At 41.5% G+C, this 22,147-nt stretch overlaps 2 protein-coding genes across 2 annotated transcripts in view; one reads left to right on the forward strand and one right to left on the reverse strand.

Moving 5' to 3' along the window:
• Positions 1 to 4,538: 4,538 nt before the first annotated feature.
• Positions 4,539 to 8,943, reverse strand: LOC106715742. Its single transcript, XM_045683921.1, has 2 exons — positions 5,536 to 8,943; positions 4,539 to 5,466 (listed from the first exon to the last, which is right to left on the reverse strand). Exons 1-2 carry the CDS (start codon positions 8,941 to 8,943, stop codon positions 4,810 to 4,812), a joined length of 4,065 nt encoding a protein of 1,354 aa, XP_045539877.1. The 3' UTR covers positions 4,539 to 4,809.
• A 9,148-nt stretch (positions 8,944 to 18,091) lies between these two features.
• The window catches only part of LOC106713985 (actin-binding LIM protein 2), a 35,277-nt gene continuing 31,221 nt past the window's right edge, over positions 18,092 to 22,147 (forward strand). Inside the window, exon 1 of the mRNA XM_045684028.1 lies at positions 18,092 to 18,541. Coding sequence (XP_045539984.1) covers positions 18,337 to 18,541 — 205 coding nt within the window. The 5' untranslated portion in view covers positions 18,092 to 18,336. The remainder of the gene's footprint in view (positions 18,542 to 22,147) is intronic.

Genomic DNA, 22,147 nt, shown 5'->3' on the forward strand with positions numbered 1-22,147 from the left:
ATATAAATTGTTGGAGTGTTGCCTTATATTTGTTTTAAATTATGGTCAAACTTCAATATTATAGAAAATCATTATAAAATTAAAATCACTGCATTTTATTTAAAAAAATAAGAGTAGCGCAGAAGACAGACCATTAACAAGTTATGTGACAGAAACATTTTTTTGATCATTTTATTTTCATCATCTACCTTGATTCATAAAACATAAAGTAAATTATAAAATCGTGATAATTGAGACATGAAGTTGTACACCATTTTATTGAAATTTATAAAATGAACAGAGCAATAAAAAATATCTTAAAATTAATAATCGTTAATATAAAAGCTCAATGCTTTAATAATAATTATAAAAGATTATCGTTTGATGTAAAATTTCATGAGAAAAAACAACCATCAGTTAAAAATATACGTCACCACTATGCTACGTATAAAAGGTGCGCGCTAACTTCAGTACTTTACTGTTCATTGCAATAGAAATAGTATTTTGTTTTTTAATTAAATTAATATAGGATTAACACAAAATTGAATTTGTTGTAAAGAATAGTGTCAACGAATGGCAGCCTTAATAAATTAAATAATTTAGATTTATCTTGTTACAATAAAGCGGCTTTATTGATAGAAGCTTGTATGTGTCGGCGGCGGAGGCTGACTGCGAGAGAGCAACAGACTCCGCATCCGATGATTTTTCATGCTTTTGGAACATTATAGAACATAAGAGTTGGTTTTTGGGTTACAATGCAATCCCTGTCTTTCCCATTTAACAATATCAAATAAAAGTATTTGGTCTCTCGAATCTTACATTTCTTAACTATGAAATTACAGCTTTACAGCTTTTTAATGAGTTATATAGAAAAGTCCGACTCGAAGGACCAACATCTTATGTGCTCGTTTATTTAGCGTTGCATTTGAATGCAGTTGCATATTTACCTTTATTAATAATTAATTTATCATTTAATCGACTTTTTACTAGTTTCTAATTAAAACAAATTTTTAAACCTGTCAGAAACCAAATGAAATGATAATTTAAAAAAAAAGATAAAAAAGGCATATTATGATACAAAGATTCTATAAGGAGGATAAAAAAAATATTTTACGACATTGTACAGAGAGTTTAAGGTTCTTATATTTATTATGATTCGGTTGTAAATGTAAATAGGAGGGTATTTTGCGTCACATGTAGATGTTAGCATATGGAGCTAGCCTTGTCTGTTTGTTTGTTTGCCATCTCGATTAGGAAAAATTGCATGTCGCAGATGACGGAGTGCGCGGCCGCGGACCAGTGCGGAGATGATGTGCTATTTCACTTCCCCTAACAACTACACTTCACAATACGATTTCCCCTTGCGCATGAAACATTCATCTCTTAACATGAAAGCATAACATTTTTTCACTAGTCTATGTCATATTGAGTGGAACCTCTGCGGGAATTACTCGGTCCATGGTATTATAATGGCTTGGTGCATATGTAGACTATTGGCCGCCGAAAATATTTAAAGCTATGCAGTTTTATGGAACATTATTAGTCCCGTTTGGGCGACGACCCATATATTATCGTGTCTTTGGAGTGCGGCAACGTCCGGGTGTTCATTGAAAATTACTTCGGTAACATATTTATTCTTTTCAAAATACTAAAATTTTAATTTGTTTTCATGTTGTTAGTTATAAAATTGTACATAAGTTTCTGGGTTGGTATTCGAGCTATATTTACTTTTCATTTTGTTTAACAAAACACGTACAATTTAATTTAAAATTACAAATCTGTAATGCATACAAATTAAATCAATAAATAAAGCACTTATTTTATGAAGCGTTCGTTATTTATATTGTTTTATTAAATACAATCCCTTGCCCCTGTTTCGTGCATTGATAAATCGAGGAACAAATTCTATATATCAAGAATTGTTAAATAGCTAAGGCATGATACGCAAGCGATTCTTCTGGCGTTGCGGATGTCCATGGGCGTCGGATGAAATAACTTTAGGCGGTCCGTTGCTCGTTTGCCCCTTTCTCCTATAAAAAAAAAACTTAAAAGAAAACACTGTTGCTTTGGTAGCATTTTGAAATAGGAGCTACTAGAGATGTATAGAAATGAATCAAGTAACCTGTGCCTATGTGAGATCCCTACATACGCTATTGTATTTCAGTTCTTAAATCATAATATTAACTAATTAGGGTGACGCGTTGACCCGAAGTGGGTTTTGGCGTCCGAAAACAAAGTCCCCACTTTCTCTGATCCCGTGCCGTCCCGACCCAGTCCCGGACTTCCCGTAACTCCCGAAGATCTTTATCGGGCTCCTCCATCCAGTTCTACTTGGGATGGCCAACTGGGCGCCGATCACTCGATCGTCCCATGTATGATGAGCGTTTGACATCCCGAACATCATCCATACTTCTTAAGTGGCTGAACCAACGGAGTCATAGCGTTTTACTTCGCCAATGATTTTGAGCTCGGCTACCAGTTTCTCACACTCAGCTTTCTTCTTTATGCGCCAAGTTCCATCCACCCCTATTATTTCTCATAATGTTAAGTACCAGGAGAAAAGTCGTTTATATTATGTGGTCAGTAATACCGCAATTATTAAACTTACAGATATCAAACAGTCAAGAGCGTGATCAGACAATTTATTAATTCGGAGTCCGATTGGATCGAGTCGCTTGTAAGTTGTAATAGTGGACAAACTAAACGTATTCATACGGTACGGAGCGTAGCTAGGAACGTACGCGCGCGTTCTGACAGCAGCTGGCGCGCCTCGCTGACAAAGTAGTGCGCTGCTCGTCAAATTTCCTAATAAAATATTTTATGCGATATTTATGAGTATAAGCTAAGATTTTATCGGGAAAAATTAGTGCTCGTGTGCGTTAAAGTGTAGTTTGTGATGAAGGAAAAGAGATATCTTTAGTAGGAGGATTATTCGATCGTCGGAAAAAACGTACAAACAAAATGGGTAAGTACACCGGCTGTTAACTTTTTACAAGTTTTTTTTTATCTAATATTATGAACAGTATTGTAAAATGTTCAGAACCATAAGAAATAAATTAGCTGTATTTAAGCTGGCGCTCATTGATTTCTGATTAGAAATATAGGGCAGTAACACCGCCTTGTTATGGTGAAAATATTGATTTTTCTCATGCGTCCCTATTTCGACAGTTAGGTTAAAATAACTTCAAAAAATTTGGACTTGTCGCTTTCACATATAAAACAAATGAGGCAAATGGGATAAAATTAATTCGGTTTTCGGGAATTTGTACGGAATCTCGTTAAAAGTTCCATGGTTAAAATTTTTATAAATTTATAAAAATATTGAAGTTTGGTATTGAGTATGTATACACAGGCATTATATTAGCTGGCGCTAATCAGCACGTCCTTGCCGCGGCCACGAGCGCGAGCCGCAAGTCACGGGGAAGCTAATTCTTTTATGTTATCACTTCTTTTTCTTTCATTTGTACTTTACGTTTGTTTCGTCATGTCTGATAACATCCTGAATATTTTATCATACTTCTGATATGTTGCTATATTGATAATTTGCAAGTAAAACATGAAGGGAAAATTACATTTTGTTAAATGCATTACTGTATCAAGTAAAATTTAAAAAAGGAGGTCTTTAAAAATTATTGAAAAATTGAAAAACAATTGTTGTACAGATACATATATCATACAAGATGTACATAATGTTATAATATCTCTATAAAATATAATAAAGATGTTATAAGTTGTAATTCAGAGGAAAAACTCTAATGTAGCATGGCATTATGTAAATATTCAATGTAGAGTTTCATTTATTGCAAATGTTGAAGTAAAGAGACACAATGAGTCACGCTCAGCTTGTGGCCTGCGTGCAGTACACAGTACACACAATACCCTGTTACATGAACTAACAAATGTGTAAATATATCTGCAGACAATTAACTATTTTATAAAAATGTTTCACACATTTTCATATGTCTTGGCATTGTGAAGGACAATATCTACATTTAATGTATTTTATTATTGAATATATTACATTACCAAAAGTAAATACATGATAGAATTAGATAATGGCACAGGAGTCTTATCGGAGTGAATAAATAACATGGCTCAATACTTTTTATAAAAAAGTCATCTTTACATTGATTACAGCAGTAAAAAATTGAATGTAAGTTTAAGTGTAGTTTTTGCAGACAAATCTGCAAGTTGCTATTATTAAATGTTATTCTTATTAGACTTTTATATACTACTATATCAGTGTTGGCAAGTGGAATTTTTTATGATGGATTCAATATTTCAACTTCTATGTTTATTTATAATTCATCTCATATAGTCATATAAATTTTTAATCAAATTCACAATTTATAAAGACTTGATAGTTTTTATTACTACTACTTTTAAATCATTCCTATGAGATTATTACATATTTACCATTGATTTTCCTTGTTTGGGTTAGCTTCAAGTCAAGGACTGAGTCAAAATGACGCAGGATCTAGAAATGTGGTTGTAGTGGACTGTATTAAATAAAAGTTCTTCTTGATCGGAGATGCTTACGCCTTTATTTCTCCCAAACGATTGGACAATTTTGACAACGTACAATATCTATTTATACTAAGTTCGCCACGGCTCCAACAAACGTAACACTGTGCCGCACCGTTCTTTAGCGGGCTTCAGTTAAAACAATGCGCGTCTTTCTGTATCGGTTGATAAAGGATTTAACAAAGAAACCCTTTAGCAGCCCGCTGTGGCGCCACAAGATAAACATAGAACCGACGATAACTGTTTGAAATCTTAAACTTGTCGCGACGCGAGTTCAAGAGCGGCACGTGTAACATGAGTTGGTAACTACGTCGCCAACAGCTCTCCCCCCGGCGCAGCTTGCGTAGCCTCTTCTATTCCTAAGGCGACGATCTTACTGACGGGCCGCTTGAAGACTCCTGTTCTGGTCTTGACATCGACGACTCTGACGCCGCCGTCGGGTCCCGGATATGTGCGCGAGACAACCCCCAGTGGCCACACGTTCCGTGGCAGCGTTGGGTCGGCGATGACTACGATGTCTCCGGTCTGCAGTGGTCGTTCTCCTCCTCCGGACTCGCCGCGTGGTACGAGAGTCGGCAGGTACTCTCGTACCCATCGCCGCCAGAAGTGGTCGGCAAGCGCTTGGCTGGCGCGCCAAGTCCGTCGATCCGCTGCGTCGCACGATCCGGTGGTTGGAATTCCCGTCGATGACCCCAATAAAAAATGGTTCGGGGTAAGCGCCTCTGGGTCCAGGGGGTCGACACTCACATGTGTCAGTGGTCTGGCATTGACTGAGAACTCGATTTCAGTCAACACAGTTCGAAGCACCTCTTCTGTAGGCGCTTGTTCTTTCAGTGCAGCATTCAGTGCGGTCTTGACTGATCTGATTAACCTCTCCCAGGCGCCGCCTTGGTTGGGCGCACTGGGAGGAATAAACCGCCATTCCATTCGGTGCCGCAGTCCCTCTCCTCGAAGTTCAGATGCCCACTCGGTGTATGCAGTCCGCAGTTCTATGTCGGCTCCTCTGAAGTTCGTAGCGTTATCCGAGTACATAAGTCGTGGCCATCCTCTTCGCGCCGCCATCCGACGTAGGGCCATGATTGCTGAGTCTGTTGACAGTGATGCTACTATCTCTATATGGATGGCGCGTGAGGTGAGACACGTGAAAAGTGTACTCCACCTCTTTTCGCGGCGTCTTCCTATCTTCACTGTCATCGGTCCGAAGTAGTCGACTCCACAATTGGTGAAAGGACGATGAAATGGATCGAGTCGTGCTCGCGGCAGGTCTCCGGTGACTGGTTGTCGCGGCTTGGTTCGGCGCACGCGACAAAATGCACAGTTCCGTTCCACTGTGCGCACCGTTGGTCTGAGATGAATGATCCAGTAGCGCTGCCGGAGATCATTTATCACGAGTTCTCTATTTGCGTGACCCGCAGCGCAATGTTTGCGAAGCACGATCAGCTTTGTGAGCGTATGTCGGTCGTCCAGGATGATCGGACGCTTGACGCTCGCTGGAGTGGACGCGGCTTCGATGCGTCCTCGGACCTTGAGTACTCCGTCTTCGATCACCGGATCCAGTCTGTACAGTCTGCTTGATTTCTGTATAGGTCGACCTGCTTCAATACGGTTCATCTCTTCGCCGAAGCATTGCCGTTGCGCGTGTTGGATGAGCAGTCTCTCCGCTTGTTCCAGGTGACGACATTCGAGACGCGTAGCAGATCGGCGAATCCCGATGTCGACGAATGCGATCGCTCGCGCTGTTGCCCCGACGAGAGTTTCGTATTTAGAGAAGCGTTCTGGATCAGGTAGCCAGGAGTTCGTCTTCCTCTTATCTTCTGTCACGTGCATAACTTCCGCCTCTTTCGGTTCAGATATTATTTCGGTGGGCCACTCAGACTCTGGCTCACACAAGAAAGCAGGACCCCGGAACCAACGATCGTTCACGTTGATTACACTATTGGATAGGCGGGTCGCATTGTCGGCTACGTTTAGATCGGTGGGAAGCCAACTCCACTCGTGCTTCTGCGTAAGCTCAGTTATCTCTCTGAGTCTGTGGGCGACGAAGGGTGTGTATCGTCGAGCATCGTGGTGTACCCAGTGGACTGCTGTTATATAATCAGTTCGGAAATCGGTTCTCTTGTTGGCAATACGATGGTCATGTTTCCTCAGCAGCCGTTTCTTGCAGCCTCCATCGATCCTCTTAATGGATTTCTCGACGATATTCATTTCTCGTTGTACTTCGTCGCTGACGTGTGACTTCTGTGAGACTCCGAAATCTTTGGTCGTGAAATGATCTTCCATCAGTTCGTGCAGATCTTGGTCGTTCGTGCATTGGTGTATCGGTTCGTATACATGTAGCACGCATTCGTTCTGTGCTATCGTTCGTGGCACCGTTCCGTGTACCACCCAACCGAGCTGTGTTCGTGATGCCGCTGGCTGATCAGGGCGGCCAACTCGTAACTCACGGGACACGATACATTCCCAGTGGTCTGTCCCCACTAGGATGCCTGGGCGAGCTTCATCGTAGCTTATTTCTTCACTATCTAGGTCTTTCAGATGTTCGCCCTTCAAAAGATCTTTGGTTATGGACTGCCTGTGCAGACGTAGATTTCGTATAGTTCGCGCTTTCAAGTTAAAAGACCTTTCTTCTTTGAGACCCCGAATCGATAAGGAGACTCGTCGGCTGGAATGTTCGTTCTGTTCCATGTTCACGCCATGAAGGTGCAGCGGTTCTGAAGGGCCTTCGGCTCCGATCAGTTGAGCTAGCCCTTCGTCGATCAGTGTTATCGTTGCTCCTTCATCCAGCAGTGCATGCGTCTTGAGCTCCCCCCGTGGACCGCTAATTACCACGGGACATATCTTCAGAAGAACGCTTCTAGGGCCGGTAGCTGATCTGGGCGCTACCGACAGTACAGCTTCTTCCTCGGACTTTTTCTCTGGGTCTGGTTTGGCCTCTTCATGCAGTGAGGAGTGGTGAGGTCGTCGGCACGCGTTCACACCGCATGCCTTGGCTCTGCATACGATGCGCCTGTGTTTGCTTCTAATACATCTGAAGCAGATCTTCTTTTCTTTCACCAGCTCCCACCGCTGTTCGACAGCGAGTTCCTTATATTTCGGGCACTCTGTCAACGAGTGCTGCTGCTCGCAGCTAGGGCAGACGATGGTACCTCCTGCGTACTCGGCGACAGCATAGACGGGTTGCGTCTTCTTTTTCATCATGACGGCAGGTCTGATCTCCCGTTTGGCTGCGTTCGTCGTGCTTGTGCTCGTTGCTGGTGCATATGCGAAGCGTAGCGTTCGATCAGCTTCGCGCATAAGGAATCGTGACAACAACGTTATCTCAGGATCTGTTGCGTCTTCGTGTTCGTGTGCGTAATTGCACCATCTGGATCGCAGATGCGGACTCAACTTGTCTAAGATTTCTCGTGCTAAGAGAGGGTTATAGAGGTAACCCCTCTTATCTATTGTCTGCAGAACGCACACAGTGTTCTGTACTTTAATAGCGAACGCGTTCAGTTCGGTCGCCGATGACTCTGGCTTTGGCAGTCTCTTCAATTCTTCTAGCGCTCGGTCTATGAGCACTTCCGGCCTGCCGAAGCACTGTTCTAGCGTCTTGATAATGATGTCAGGGTCTGACGCTGCATGAAGTAGCGCCGCGACAGCGTTCCTTGCTTCTCCCTTGAGGCAGCTTCTTAATCGCTGAATATTTTCTGCCGACGACACGCCATACATGTTCGTTGTATCCTTGTAAGCGGCATAAAACGGCAACCACTCGTTTACGTCACCCGAGAAGATCGGTAGGTCGGTATGCCGTAAACGTGGTCGCGCCATATTCTCTAATGTCGCTGCCAGCTGTTCGATGCCACTTCTTCTGGTTGGCGTCGGCGATCTAGTTCGTTGGGTGGCCCTAGGTTCGTTGCGCTGGCCACCTACAATCTCCCCCCGTGGTTCAGGGGGGTTTGAGTGTAACCACTCGACCACCTTCTCACGTTCTTGAGCAGGTGTAAAAGGAACATCGGGCAGGCTCTCCCGGTCATCGTTGATGACAGATATCTCGGCTGCTAGCCACTTCTTCACGAGGTCTGCCTCCAGTTCAAGTTCCTTTTTCTTAATGGCAGCCAACCGTTCTGCTGCTTTTAGTTCTGCCAGCCTTAGTCGCGAGTTCACGCTGACGTTCGAGCGTTGCGACATTGTTGGCAATCTTCGACGGTCTTCATGGATCGGAAGCCCCGACGAAAGATCTGTGGTGGTCGTCGTAGGGAGTAATGGATCAACCCTTAGATCGCCGCTCCGTTCACCCATATAGGATCGGTGTAGTATGGGTGACGCCGGAGGGTCAGGGTGTAGGCGTAGTCGTCGTTCTAGTTCGATCTGACGTTGCGCTTCTTCTTCCTGACGATCTTGAAGCCGTCTTCGTTCTTCCGCGTCAGCTGCGTCACCTTGGCTCCTGGTGATCACCATCTCGATCTGACAGTGACTGACGTGAAATAAGACGTCTCTTCAACTAGGAATTCGAAGGCAAAATCTTCACAAATAAAAATGATCTTCAACATTAATCTTCGTAAACTAGATTGAAAACATTTCTTCAAAAATAATCTTCATAAATTCTTGCATAAATTAAAATTAAATTTCTTCATAAATTTTCATAAATCTTCATAAATCCGGCGACGATGGACCAAAACTGTAGTGGACTGTATTAAATAAAAGTTCTTCTTGATCGGAGATGCTTACGCCTTTATTTCTCCCAAACGATTGGACAATTTTGACAACGTACAATATCTATTTATACTAAGTTCGCCACGGCTCCAACAAACGTAACACTGTGCCGCACCGTTCTTTAGCGGGCTTCAGTTAAAACAATGCGCGTCTTTCTGTATCGGTTGATAAAGGATTTAACAAAGAAACCCTTTAGCAGCCCGCTGTGGCGCCACAAGATAAACATAGAACCGACGATAACTGTTTGAAATCTTAAACTTGTCGCGACGCGAGTTCAAGAGCGGCACGTGTAACATGAGTTGGTAACTACGTCGCCAACAGTGGTGGTTTCATTGTTGGAGACAAAGGCTCACTTTGCTTTGTGTCACTCTAGTTTGTGGGAATATCTTTATATTGGAGATGTTAGATTTGTTTTAATTGCAGGATATGGTGAATATTTTCATGTAATGCAACACATCAGCACCATCTGATATAGATCTTTTTTATTTTTATTTATTTAGGGTTGCCAACAAAATATGTTACACACAGTTATACATAATCTAAAACATAAGTTTCATGTAAGCGTTATCTTAAACATATTTAAAATACAGGCAAACACAGCATTCATGTAATCAAAGAGAGTACCACAAAAACAAAACTATAAATAACATTATACTTATACACATCTAAAGAGATCCAAAAATATAATCTTATTCTGGAATATAGGTAAAATAAATAGGAAAGGTTAATAATAGCAATGTGTGTGGCTGGATAGCATCACATTTATGAACCTGGTGCCCCTCAGGAGGGCCCATCAGAAAGTGGTATTCCCTTATAAAATGGAAAATTTTAGGGTTGCGGGCAGTCAAATTTTTAGGACCGTGATAAAAAGTGGCCAGTGGTTAATGTAGGGGTGCAAATACTTGCAGAGAGTTTTAGAAGCGGCGGTTGCGTTCCTATTGGAAATCCCGCGGCCTTTTATCTCCGCAGTTAGCGACAGTGGGATTTTAGTCGGTGCAAGCGCGACATAGCCACTCTTTTCTCCATTACATTACAACTGTTAGCAGTATTTTAGAAATAGGTTATTTGTTTTTGGTGTAAGTAAATGGGGTAAAGCTGTATGGCACATCTAATGCATAGACAGAAGCGAGTCTCGCGAATTGCAACGGTAAGCAGCTTCAATGAGCGGCGTGCCGACAGTTACGACGGCGACGGCGAAGTGGGTCGGCTGCGCGCTAATCGATGCAAATGTGTTCAGCCTCGGCTGCCTGCAGTCACCCGACGTCCCCCCCTCCCCCTACTGCATCAATGTAATGTGTACAAAAATAATAACTCAATTTCTAGGTAGTTTTAAGCCTGACGAGAAGAATCATCGGTGAAAGAACAGTCCTAGACTCAACGTTGTGAACTATATGATGAAAATTGAAAAGCGACTTTTAGAAAGCGGCAAACGAGCTTGGGGCCACCTGAATTTGCCGAAATATAGAAGCGACCGCTTCCCATAGACATCAGAATTTGCAGAGGCAACCTCTGAGAAAAGGAATATGATTTCACTTTCCCATATTATACATTTAATAAATTTTGTGGTATAGACGGCCTGTCTTTACGTCAGCGTCAACAGGGCGGGCGCACGTGGCCACTCTGCGATAAACTCGCGCCGAATCTAATCAATTCTATATGCAACCTAATTACTATGTCCGTGCTGTTTCTAACACTAAACTGAATACTAATAGAAGTAATCACGTCCTACTACTATTTCCTTCCATTACAAGACCAGTCACACTTCGTGGCGTTTTATGTAACCGGCTTGACACAAGCCATAATATAATGATAGCTATTTTTGTATCTATATACAGGGTGTTTTTTATGGTGATAATAACATGACCGGCTGCAGAGCAGCTGTTAGACGCGTTGTCTACTGAGCCAGAATCGATGGCGGCAGACAGCTGGAGGAAGTGAAAGGGACGTTCTATTATTTTATAAGCATTGCCTGAATTAATGTTATAATTAAGTTTGCATTTCTGTTTCGCAGTCTTTTAGATAGTGGATCAATTACTAAAAGTCGCCTCTACCCCATTAAGTCCGTCCGTCACCACTTGCTGCCTCTTGACTTACATAATGGAAGCCACATTCCGGGGGCGCGCGTGCCCATCTCGCCGCTTTCCATCACTACCCCTTTTATCTTTTTTTTGCTTTAAACTTACACACTTATCATGTGGTCTCCTGGAATTTGAATCGTGGATCGTAGTTAATAACATTTACATTGCAAAGCCTAGGTAAGGCACGTGTCTTTTCCTGTTCATTTATTAATTTCTGAATATGACTTTTATCGATACTTGACATTGCATTTCAAGTTGCGAGCACTTCACTAAAGTTTCAGCGGTAACGCGTTGCATTGTTTAAAGTCGACCGGATTGCCCAATCACCTCGCCACGGCACGGCAGCGACCTACCGCGCGCTCCCACTGGGGCCCTACAATAATACTGCGGCACAAAACGTGCTCCAGCTACGTCAAAAGCTTTTGAAAACAAACAAAATGCGATTGACCTTACAAAGGCAATCGAAGTATTAAATGCTTTGTTCTCTTAAATGGTGGGAAAAAATATTTTATTTTACAAGCTTAATCGATTAGAATGTTGTACATAACTAGTGTTTTTATTTATTTATAGTATCTATGGTTAGTATAAAAGCATGTTTTTAATATTTGGTTAATTTTGTTTCTATGGAGCCTAAGATAACAGCACTTCTCTCTAATACTGTGTATACTGTTCATTTAATTTTGACAAAAAGTAAAGTGTCAACCACATTGCAATTAAAACAACATAACGTTTCCTGTGTGAGGTAACGACTGTTATCCCTTATTACACGTGTTGTGGTCGCGGCGGTTGCTCATATCCGATAGGGGTCGTAGCGTACTATTGGTGTGGTGGAGAAGTGTTATTTGGATAACTCGTCGTGATAGTGGGAGAGTGACAAAGGGCCGCGGACTCTATGAACAGTTGCTTTTGTCTGCGGGTGATGAGTCAATCGACGCGCATTGAACTTAAAGTGGGTGAAGGCGAGCCGCCGACCAATATTCGTATATCGACAGATCGATTCTAACTTCAATTAGCGAAAATGTTGATACAAATACTGATTATTTGTGCCTATATCAATGTTTGTTGATGTTGCAAGAGTATCTATGACGCCGTTTTTAAGCGCTTGACCAGATCGGATCGAGGTGTACACGCTCCGTTTCGATCCTCGCTATGTAACAATTCAACAAACAAGTCCTTACGGTAAACTTCGTGATGCAACCTGTATATATCTGCGAAGAATTTCAAAGACGAAGATGAAGTCAACCAACCCGCACTAGGCCAGCGTGGTTGACAATGGCCTAGTCATCCTTAACTTTCACCAAGCCCTGGCGACGACTAATGTTTGCTGTTGCTAGTGGAAAAAAAAGAAGTTATTTATAATCATAACTGTTGAAACAGGTCGTATGATTTATTTATTTGAATGTGCATATGATCTGGCCTCGGTTTGTGGTAACGCGTTTTTTCGCAATACATTCGGGACTTTCCGCAATCGCAGTCCGCACCGTGGCGTGGTACAGTGCTATCCAGACTCTATGGCCGCTCGGGATATCTCACGGCACACTAACAGAACATAATTTTAGGTATCGGTGAAGAGATGCGGGCGAGAGACGCAACCTTGTGTTTGTCCTTGCCCTTGTGTCAAGTGTTTTTCTCTCCCGCGCATCGGTAACGGTACCAACCTAGTAAGACTTACGCTCGCAGCTGTCAAAAGTTTGAATGTCATTATACATGTGTACAAGAGCGTGTCGGCTGGCGGGCGGGCGCGGGGCGGGCGCGGGGCGGGCGCGGGGCGGGCGCGGGGCGTGCATTGCGCAAGTCGATGCATTATGTCATCGCTTGGAGCCTTTGTATCGAGATATTCGGCTTTCCATGACCCTTTTTTGGTTTTTGTTTTTTTTCTACGACCATGGCCTAATGAGACTCATGAGTGTTGTCGAGTGGTTTTTGTTGAAGGAGGCATCTTGTGGCCAACTTGTCTTCAAGTGATTGCTTCTGTATTCTGTCTACTTTGAGAAGAAGATAACAGAGAAAAGTAAAATAAATTAAACTTCAGCAATTATAAAGTAGATTATCCGTACAAATTCATTATATTGAAAACTTGAGTATCTTTAGCACTGCTCAACTCACATGTCATTTATATTAGCTTTATAACAAGCGTCGTAACAAAAGTGAACGCTGTTATCCCTGAGGCGATAGACGATTTCGCAAAAGAGCACTTTAGGACAGGAAATTGCCCAAAAAGCGCTCGTAACCTTGTTTCAGATTTGTATATGCATAGACGTGTACATTTTTTGTGAGGGGTGAGGGGTTTCATTCTATAATTCGTAATAGTTTTATCTTTTGAGAATGAAATTATTTGGCTTTGAAATAAAACTGCAAGCTTGCGTTCTTGGCGTCAGTGACTCGCTTTAAGGGGAAATGTACTATTGCTAGTTTGTTTAGTTGTAACATAGAAAGGATTCGACTCGTTTAGCTTGTGTCCCTTATTCAGTTAACTGACACCGTACTCTTAGTAGTTGTTAGTTATCTATGAACATTGGAAAGTGCACAGCCACTGCTTGCTTTCCAATCTGCCGGACTTCCTGTTGGTATGAGCGACAAATTATGGCACGCGATTGAATAATATCGATAATTATAACGTCCCTAAAGGAAAGAAAACGTCTTAATTCCACATACATATATTGAAACTAGTGTTGCGCCCGCTGCGCCACCTAACGACATAGTAGAGTAGTGCTTATAATATCGTTCCGCTTGGAACCCTATACCCGGACGTGTCCACTCGGCGCGCCAGCAATTGATACCGGGGGAAATGTGCGACACGACGCGATGGCTCGGAACCATAACATAAATAGAAACTATGAAAGCGCATAGCTTTACCTATGAATACTTAAATAACCACTTTAAAATTATTTTAGCACAGCTGTAAAAAACATGTCCAAATGAAAATATATAAATAAATGATATGACTGTAAGCAGAGAGCGTGGAGATAAATGAGGCGCAATTCTGCGAACAGAGGTCGCGTACACCTCATTGAATTGTAGATAACACCGGCGCAGGCCGGGGCCGGCTGGCACTCGCAGCTTGATGTCATCATATTAAAACGAGTAATTTTTTAAATTAATTTAATGTTATTGAAGTAAGAACAGTGCAGTATTGAGATGGTGAGCCGCTATCGGGCGCAACGAGCGCGATTAGATAACGCTCCGGTAACACGACCGTCTCTAGCACATTGCGAATACAACTCTCTCATTTGATACACTGCTGCATTAATTTCTCTCTTACAGCCGAAATCAGTATTCGAACTAGAACCATTTCATCTCTATCCCCGATACTTTTAATTTATACTTTTAATCCATATGATTCAAATTGAAATAATTTTCAGATCAACTAAAAGGATCATATATTAATTGCGGCCATCTCAGGTCATGTTCAGTGGTTCAGTCGGTCGATGTGATTGTTTGAAGTGGCATTGCGCACGTCTGAGATACAAGTTGTTGTAGTGGACGGCTTTACTGCACCGTGCCAGAGATAAGCACGACCTAGGCCCCGTTACTTCAGATTGCACGTCGCGACATCTCGCGTCGATAAATACAAACCTGCTGGCGTTAACTGCTAAGTATTACTGTACATTTTATCAGTATTATTAGCTTTTTTCATTATATCTTGATCGTTATTAATTAGATGTCGTTTATTATTAATATAAAAACTGAAGATAGAGCTGAGTTCAGTTCAGTGAGCGACAGGAATGTTCGCCGCGCCTCTATAATTAGCGTACTGCCGCGAGATGGCGCCCCTGGTCTGTACATAGCCTACACACAGCTAGACGGCTCTATATTTACTGTCTGAACAGAGTACACACAGTCTAAACTATAGATATAGACTGAAATTATACACATATAGATTAACAAAACTTGCAACTTGATAGCACTATAAAGCCGTGCAAATTGTCTCTTTATTAAAAAAATATAATTTTTAATATGGATAAAGTTAAAAAGGAGTTTATGTGTGAATTAGTTATTGTATGGAAGTAATAATAATTACATTTGTAGAGTAAAGCAATAGTTACATAACAAGTGTGCAGACAGCAGACAGCTGGTGTACGCAGGGCCGCGGTAGAAAGTACTTACGTAATGACAAGGACTTGCCAGCTTGTTTATTGAAGGTAATTTCTTGTTGTTATCATCGTTATGTGAGCGGCCAATCGAGAGAACTTAACGAGAACATGTCTTGTTGACTGAACGGAGAATAATAATATTTATGATTATTAGTTATTTTTTATAGTATTAAAGAAAAAAACTTAATTAGTAGCCTATGTGTTCTTCAAAATTTTGGAGATACCTTCTAACAAATATCCATCCGTACATCCAATCATTAGCATTTATAATATTAGTAAGATTGCTGACGTACAATATGTCCTAATACTGTTACCAAATTAAGCATGTATGTATATTTGATCATACAAATGTTAACAATCTCACAACTACTGGTAATCAAAGGATCCACGTAACGTCATGTCATTTTCATTTTATAGATTGTCGTGTGGTTTGGAACTTTGTATGGTTGTAAATTTATCCTGTTTAGAATGAGTGTGTCAATATATTGACATCAGTTTTACCTTTTTTGGTGTTGAGCATAATTTTTTTCTCTGTCTTTTTACATATTGTGTTTTTTTCCTCATTTCAGTATATATATATTATTGTAAACTTACCTTTATATGAGGTGCTCGGTTTTCGTTGTTTCGATATTGCAGCAATAGTTTAATGAGGAACGAGTGTTCCGTCCATTGGGGAAATGGTTGCTCGACAGCCGATAATTATGCTATTTACCTCAATTTTACTGTTAATGCATTAGTCAGAAATAATGACACACATCTTTTTGATATAGATCTTACTATCTTACTAATGTTAAATATGATGGATGTTTGTTACTAGGTACCTATCTCCAGGATGGCGTAACGGATCTCCATGAAATTTGGTATAAATGTAGAACACATAGGCCTAGTGGGATATGTTTGATTAACATCTTTACTCGATAACTCGGCAACGTTTCGCCATATGTTATTGAAATTAGGCCCCGGCATAGAACATATAGTCTCAAACAATCGTACTACTTTCATTTTGTTTTTATTTTTGCGGTGTCGCGAGCAAAATATAGTAAGAACAGCTATTTAGCATTGGGATTATTGTTGTGTATAGTGCGTCGGGATAGCTATCTCCTGTCTGTTCTGACTTACAATATCTCTGTAGCCGGTCAGATCACATGGCAAGTTCCCAGCGCCGCGGTCCGCTGCGCGCGCGCAGGAAACGTGCCTTTTATCGCCGTCTTTCTTTTCTTACAGACGACCCGATTTTTGTTGCGGCATCTTTCGCAACTTACAGGTTTGACGAGGCGATGTCTCGCTGGTTTTTGTCAAGTTTAACTTTTCGTAGTCTCCAGACGACTTTTGAGTCACATTATCAGGACAGATTTCATCCAGCCTGTTTGTTACGTTTGAGTTGTTCAAGTAATGTTACGATATAGCTTAGATAACTATTATAACGGGCTCATCGAATGTTGTTGAGACCGCTAATCACTAACGTTGTGCTCAAGCTAATGTTGGCAAATCGTATCTCTCGTATAATTAACCCTCAAACCCTACTCGGGGTGCTGCAGCACCCCACAAGGTTTATTTTTCTTATTTATTTCGTTGATTAATAATGCACGTGTTTGACTTTCCGCGTATTTTACTTTGAGGTTACACGCCACGGATTGGCCCATGTTGCGGCGACAGCCGGCTGTTGTAGATTTGTGCACGAGTGTCGTTGGGTGCTGTAGCACCCCAGTGTAGGAACAACGTAAGTTTTTAAAAATTTTCCAAACTATTTTTTAAGCTTACTTCTATAGTTGAATTATTTTATTATAAACGTATAGATTCCCCAGATAACAACATTGAAGTTGAGCTTCCAGAAATTATTAATTTTGATGATAAAACAAAGGGAGAAGTGGATGTGTTCTATGCAATGGCTAAAAAATACTCTGTCCAAAGAAGAACCAAACGTTGGCCAATATGCATTTTCTATGGGTTATTGGATGGAGTTGGTATTAACTCTTGGGTTCTCTACAAATGCTCAAAAGCAAATAATAAGCCTGACATAAAGCTTCGTCGGAGTTTTCTAAAAGAATGAATCTTATAGATGAACATTTGAAAATGCGCCTACAAACACCAACTTTGAAGAGGGATATAAAGGAGAGTATCGCTGCGATTCTCAAGCAACTCATGCCTGTCGATTCTTCTGGGTCTGAACGTCACACACTGGGGCGTTGTGGTTTCTGTCCCAGAAACAGGGATCGGAAGAGCAAGACCAGGTGCACCAAGTGCAAAATTCCAATTTGCTTGGAACATCAAGTTGAAGTATGCCAAAAGTGCTCAAATTGATGTGTAATGTAAAATTTTAAGGCTGATTCGTGATCTCATAATGTCAATATATATAAATAAAAGTATAATTTTCTATAACTGTTTTTATTTCTACACTTTACTAACTATTTTATTTTGGGGTGCCTTGTCACCCCTGTGTAGGAATACTGTGTACGCCAGGCAGTGTAGGGTTTAAGGGTTAATATTCCTTCTTTTGCCTCGTAGACGCGGCGACCTTGATCACATTCGCCAATAAACCATCAGTCGCCACGACCTTGGCACCGAAACTGCTCACACCTCGAGACCGGCCGGAGGCTGCCTCTTAGTCACTACATGTGAAAAGCTCTCATGGGTTCAACGGCCATAAATCGTCCTCCGATTCCATACAATCATACACTATAGGAAGCGAAGCTTATTTATAGAGCGGGGAGGGACGCGTGGCGCGCGCGCCGGCCAGTACCGCTCGAGCGTTCGTCGCAAACGCACGTTTGCTCTGCGCCGCGCCGCCTCAGTGACAGTGATCATACCGCTACTCTAGACAATCGAGTCTGTCGCGGTCCTTGTTGGTGATAAAGTATCGGCTCGCGGTCGATCCGCGCCGAATCGACCCTCCTTCCCGTCGATACACCGAGAGTGCATTATCGAAGGAGAGTTACCGTTGCGACTAGTGCAGTGCTGGTACGAAGATGAGGCCGAAAGATGAGACGGACGCGAAGCTCCAGACGGGGACCTTCATCCTGTCCGAGAAAATCGATGACACGAAGGCGAAGAAAAGCGAGAAGGAAATGAAGAAAGAGATGAAAAGACTCGAGAAGGAGAAGCAGGAGCGAGAGAAGAGGGAAAAGAAGGCGCGCGAAAAGGAAAAGGAGCGCGAGAAACAAGGAAAGAAAGGTCAGCATAATATGTTTTAGCGTTGCAGCAGTTGCTTATAGGAGCTAGCGTCACGGCTCACGGCACTAAACTTGTTGTTATTTAGTGTTCTCACGACTATTGTTGCGCGGTTACGTCATTAACACCGCGGCCTTGGCGGCGCATTAGTTATCCGTTTCCCGGCGATTCCGCGGCTATTTGAACCTTATCGCACTCGCAGCAGATAACGTCCGCTCATTATTTTACTTTTCTTTATTGGTAGAATTAAGTCATCGCCTATATTTGGTCGTTGAATGTGCGAGGTGGTGAGAATCGTGTGGGACTGGTTTTAGTGAAATAGAGCGGCCGCACTAGTGAATTCGCTCGAACGCAGAGCTGCCCTGCTGACTGCACTCACTGCATTCCCACTCGCCACTACTCACAAAACGACGAAACTTCTTGTCATTCTTTTCTTGTTATTCTTAGAACATTAATTTTTTTCTAAGTAATCTGCTATAGAAAATTATAAATTTATGAAGAACTTTATTTATAGCGGTAGCGTAATATTTAAATCATAAGTTATAAATTATCGAAACTATTCATATTGCAAGTATTAAGGTATTGTAAAACGAGTCTGCGTTAAAGTAATCGATCTAGTTGTTTCGTTGTGATAATTTATTTGGGGTTCATGTCGCGTTCGCGTTTTCTGCGCGTGTCATTCACCTGCGCTGTCCTCTCAAATTTAATTCGTCAAATGTATTTAAATATTTATCGCGTTGGTTCTCTGACATCGAATTTTTATACAACACTTCTCCGAAATCATTGACATCACTTTTCATTTGGAAATCTTATTTCCTTTTGATTTTATTTTCCTCTAAATGTATCTGTTTTAGATTTAGCAAACTTTATAATATACTTGACAGTATCAGTGAACTTTTGTTTTCCTTTGTCACAGTCACATTTGACATCTAATTCTAATGGTAAGTGGATAGTGATAGTTATTTCTGTAAACGCATGTGCAATGGGGCTATTGAACGTAAAAGTTTGTTCATTAATTATTATTGTTGTTGATTGGTATTCATTATTAAGATTATGGTTCTTAAATATGACCTTCTTTAGTATAATACTTTCTGTTCGTATACGTATACGTTGGAGGTAGTTGATGTCGACACTGTCATTTTTTCATTTTAATTGACGCCTCAGAATCCTTGGTAGTCCGTATAATAGTGATAAAAGCGCACCGCGTTCGTTTTAGTTACTCCCCTCCGGAGTAGTACTTAGCTCCTCGCGTTATTCTCGGCGTCCTGGCGTCCCCCCGTCCACACTCCCGGCCGCGAGATGCCAGGACGCCGGGAGGGTGGCGCGTGCCTCGTTTCACCAGCTGACAACGCCGCGCCTGCCGTTTTTATTTATTTAACGATAGGGTTGCCACTACCACACATGCCTTGATCTATACTTCACTACAAAACGATATAATCGTTGGTTTCTCTTTGGATAAATATATATTTTTTAACAAATTGACTTCCGTACACTATATAGAAATACCTACATATATGATGATTAAAAGCGGCAATATGTACCTTTATTGCTGCCTTGCAAAGTTTATTTGATATAATCGATAAATAGTTTTTTGTTCATTGAGAGGGGTCGAGGGCAGAATAGGGAAGGGGGGAAGTCGTGAGCTATAATTTCTCCGCTCCGTGCTGCGAGCTCCGGGTTGGACTATAAAGCTACAAAGTAATCCGCAGCACGAATGCCGAGTCATGATCGAGACTCGTGCGTGTCGCGATCTGCCGTGCCTAGCGCTTACTGACTGGAGCCTAGAGGAGATCTCTGGCTTTATAAAAGTCAGTTTTGGAAATAATAAGTATTGATTGTAAGTGAAAGTTAGGGTGTTTGTCGTAACATGAATTCAGTGTAAATCCGGCGATATCGTTCTATAATATGTGTTACCCAATGGAATCTCGTAATAATGTCTTTTAACATATTTTAAATTAGCCCTCATTAGGGACCTCCCCAGGTTAATGTCCAACATTAGCCGAGGTTACAATACGAAATGTATCCATCTGTCCCTGTCTCGCTAATGCTCTGTGTCGTTAAAAACCAACATCAGCAATTATATTTAATTAATAGGTTTTTGTCGGATTGTTCCAATGTCATCGCTTACTCATACGTTTGTTATTTGATTTGTCAATAAATCGTTTTGTTAAATGAATAACAATACAAATGATTGGTGATTTTGCAATACGTATAAAACGGACACAACGACGTATGCATTTTGTTTGGAAACGAGTCAATGTCAGCTGCTAAAGTGCGACGTGCGATATCGATGTCGGTAGTTGGTGAGTGTGAGTGTGACTGGGAGCAGTCCTATTGTTATGCAAACAGCGGCCGAGGAGTTGTATCCAGTTCGAACTTCATAATCGGCTTTACTTTATTCGTCCTCGCCACTCTACTTCTGACAATCTTACTACATCACTTTAAAGCACAATGCTGCAAATGAAATCCGTACAATTCCGACGATATTGAGATTACTTTCATTTACTTTTTTATTCATTACAACTCCGTTTCAAGTGTAGGCTGTCAGTAACTTCACTTAAGTTTGCTGCACCGTAACCTGCTAGTGTTGTCCCTCCACTACTCTGCGTTACGTTACGCTTCAGAGGGTCAAGTAATGTCCCGTAATTACTGAACAGGAAGACGTTGTGCGGTCTAAAGGGTCATCGTATTTAGTAGAGTATTTGAACGCTCGAATGCATTTCTAACAACTCTCGATAGCTCTTGAACTATGACCAGTGTTAAGTCCACCATATTCTACTGTGAGGTAACTATTGTCTTGTCGTATCCTAGTCCCCTGCCCCCGACGCGGCTCAGCGTAGCGGTCCATTAGTTACAGAGAGCGTGTCCGCCGCTGCAATTATTGGCTAAGCCGTGCTTTCACCTCCGCGTGCCACTTGCCACTTGACGCCTATTATTACATTCACATTGATCGATATTAATTATTCTCGCAACGAGAAAGTGCTCTATTTACGGTTGATTTTATTTGCAAGCTTACAATTTATTTTTCCTTAAAGCAGCCTCGTTGATATAAACGAGATGTTTTTCTGGTCGCTGCCAACTTTCCCCTCACGAAATTCAAGTATTTATTTGGCTATAGACCACAAGCTTACCTGATTGCAGTTCATTCAGTTGACAGTACGGATCCTAAATGCTACCTTGTAGGTGCCTTTTACTTTCATCTGGATTACACGCTTTATAGTATAGTGATGTATGAAATATGTTACTGATAAAATATTTCATAAATGTTATGGCCCAGTTAAAAAAAAAATAACATTATAACAGGTGTTGCAACGTAAATATACGACTAACGCAGTCCCGGCAATTTTGGAACATTCTAGTTAATTCCCTTTCGCCGAATTTATTCCCTGTTTTGAACGGTCGTCGGGCGGCGCGGCCGCACTTCCGCGTTGCTACGTGCGCGCGCCGACCTCATTCTCTTTACTATAATAAAACAACGCTTTACGCTAAATTCTTAGCGCCTTGATACGGTAAACCAATTTTCATATTAAATTAAATGTTTCCATACAACGGTAGTTTCGCGCGAAAGTAATGTCTATCAAAGTCCTTGAAACTTTTCACTGGTCATGA

The sequence above is a fragment of the Papilio machaon genome, chromosome 24 (assembly GCF_912999745.1).
Source record: "Papilio machaon chromosome 24, ilPapMach1.1, whole genome shotgun sequence".
In the NCBI taxonomy this organism is placed as follows: domain Eukaryota; kingdom Metazoa; phylum Arthropoda; class Insecta; order Lepidoptera; family Papilionidae; genus Papilio; species Papilio machaon.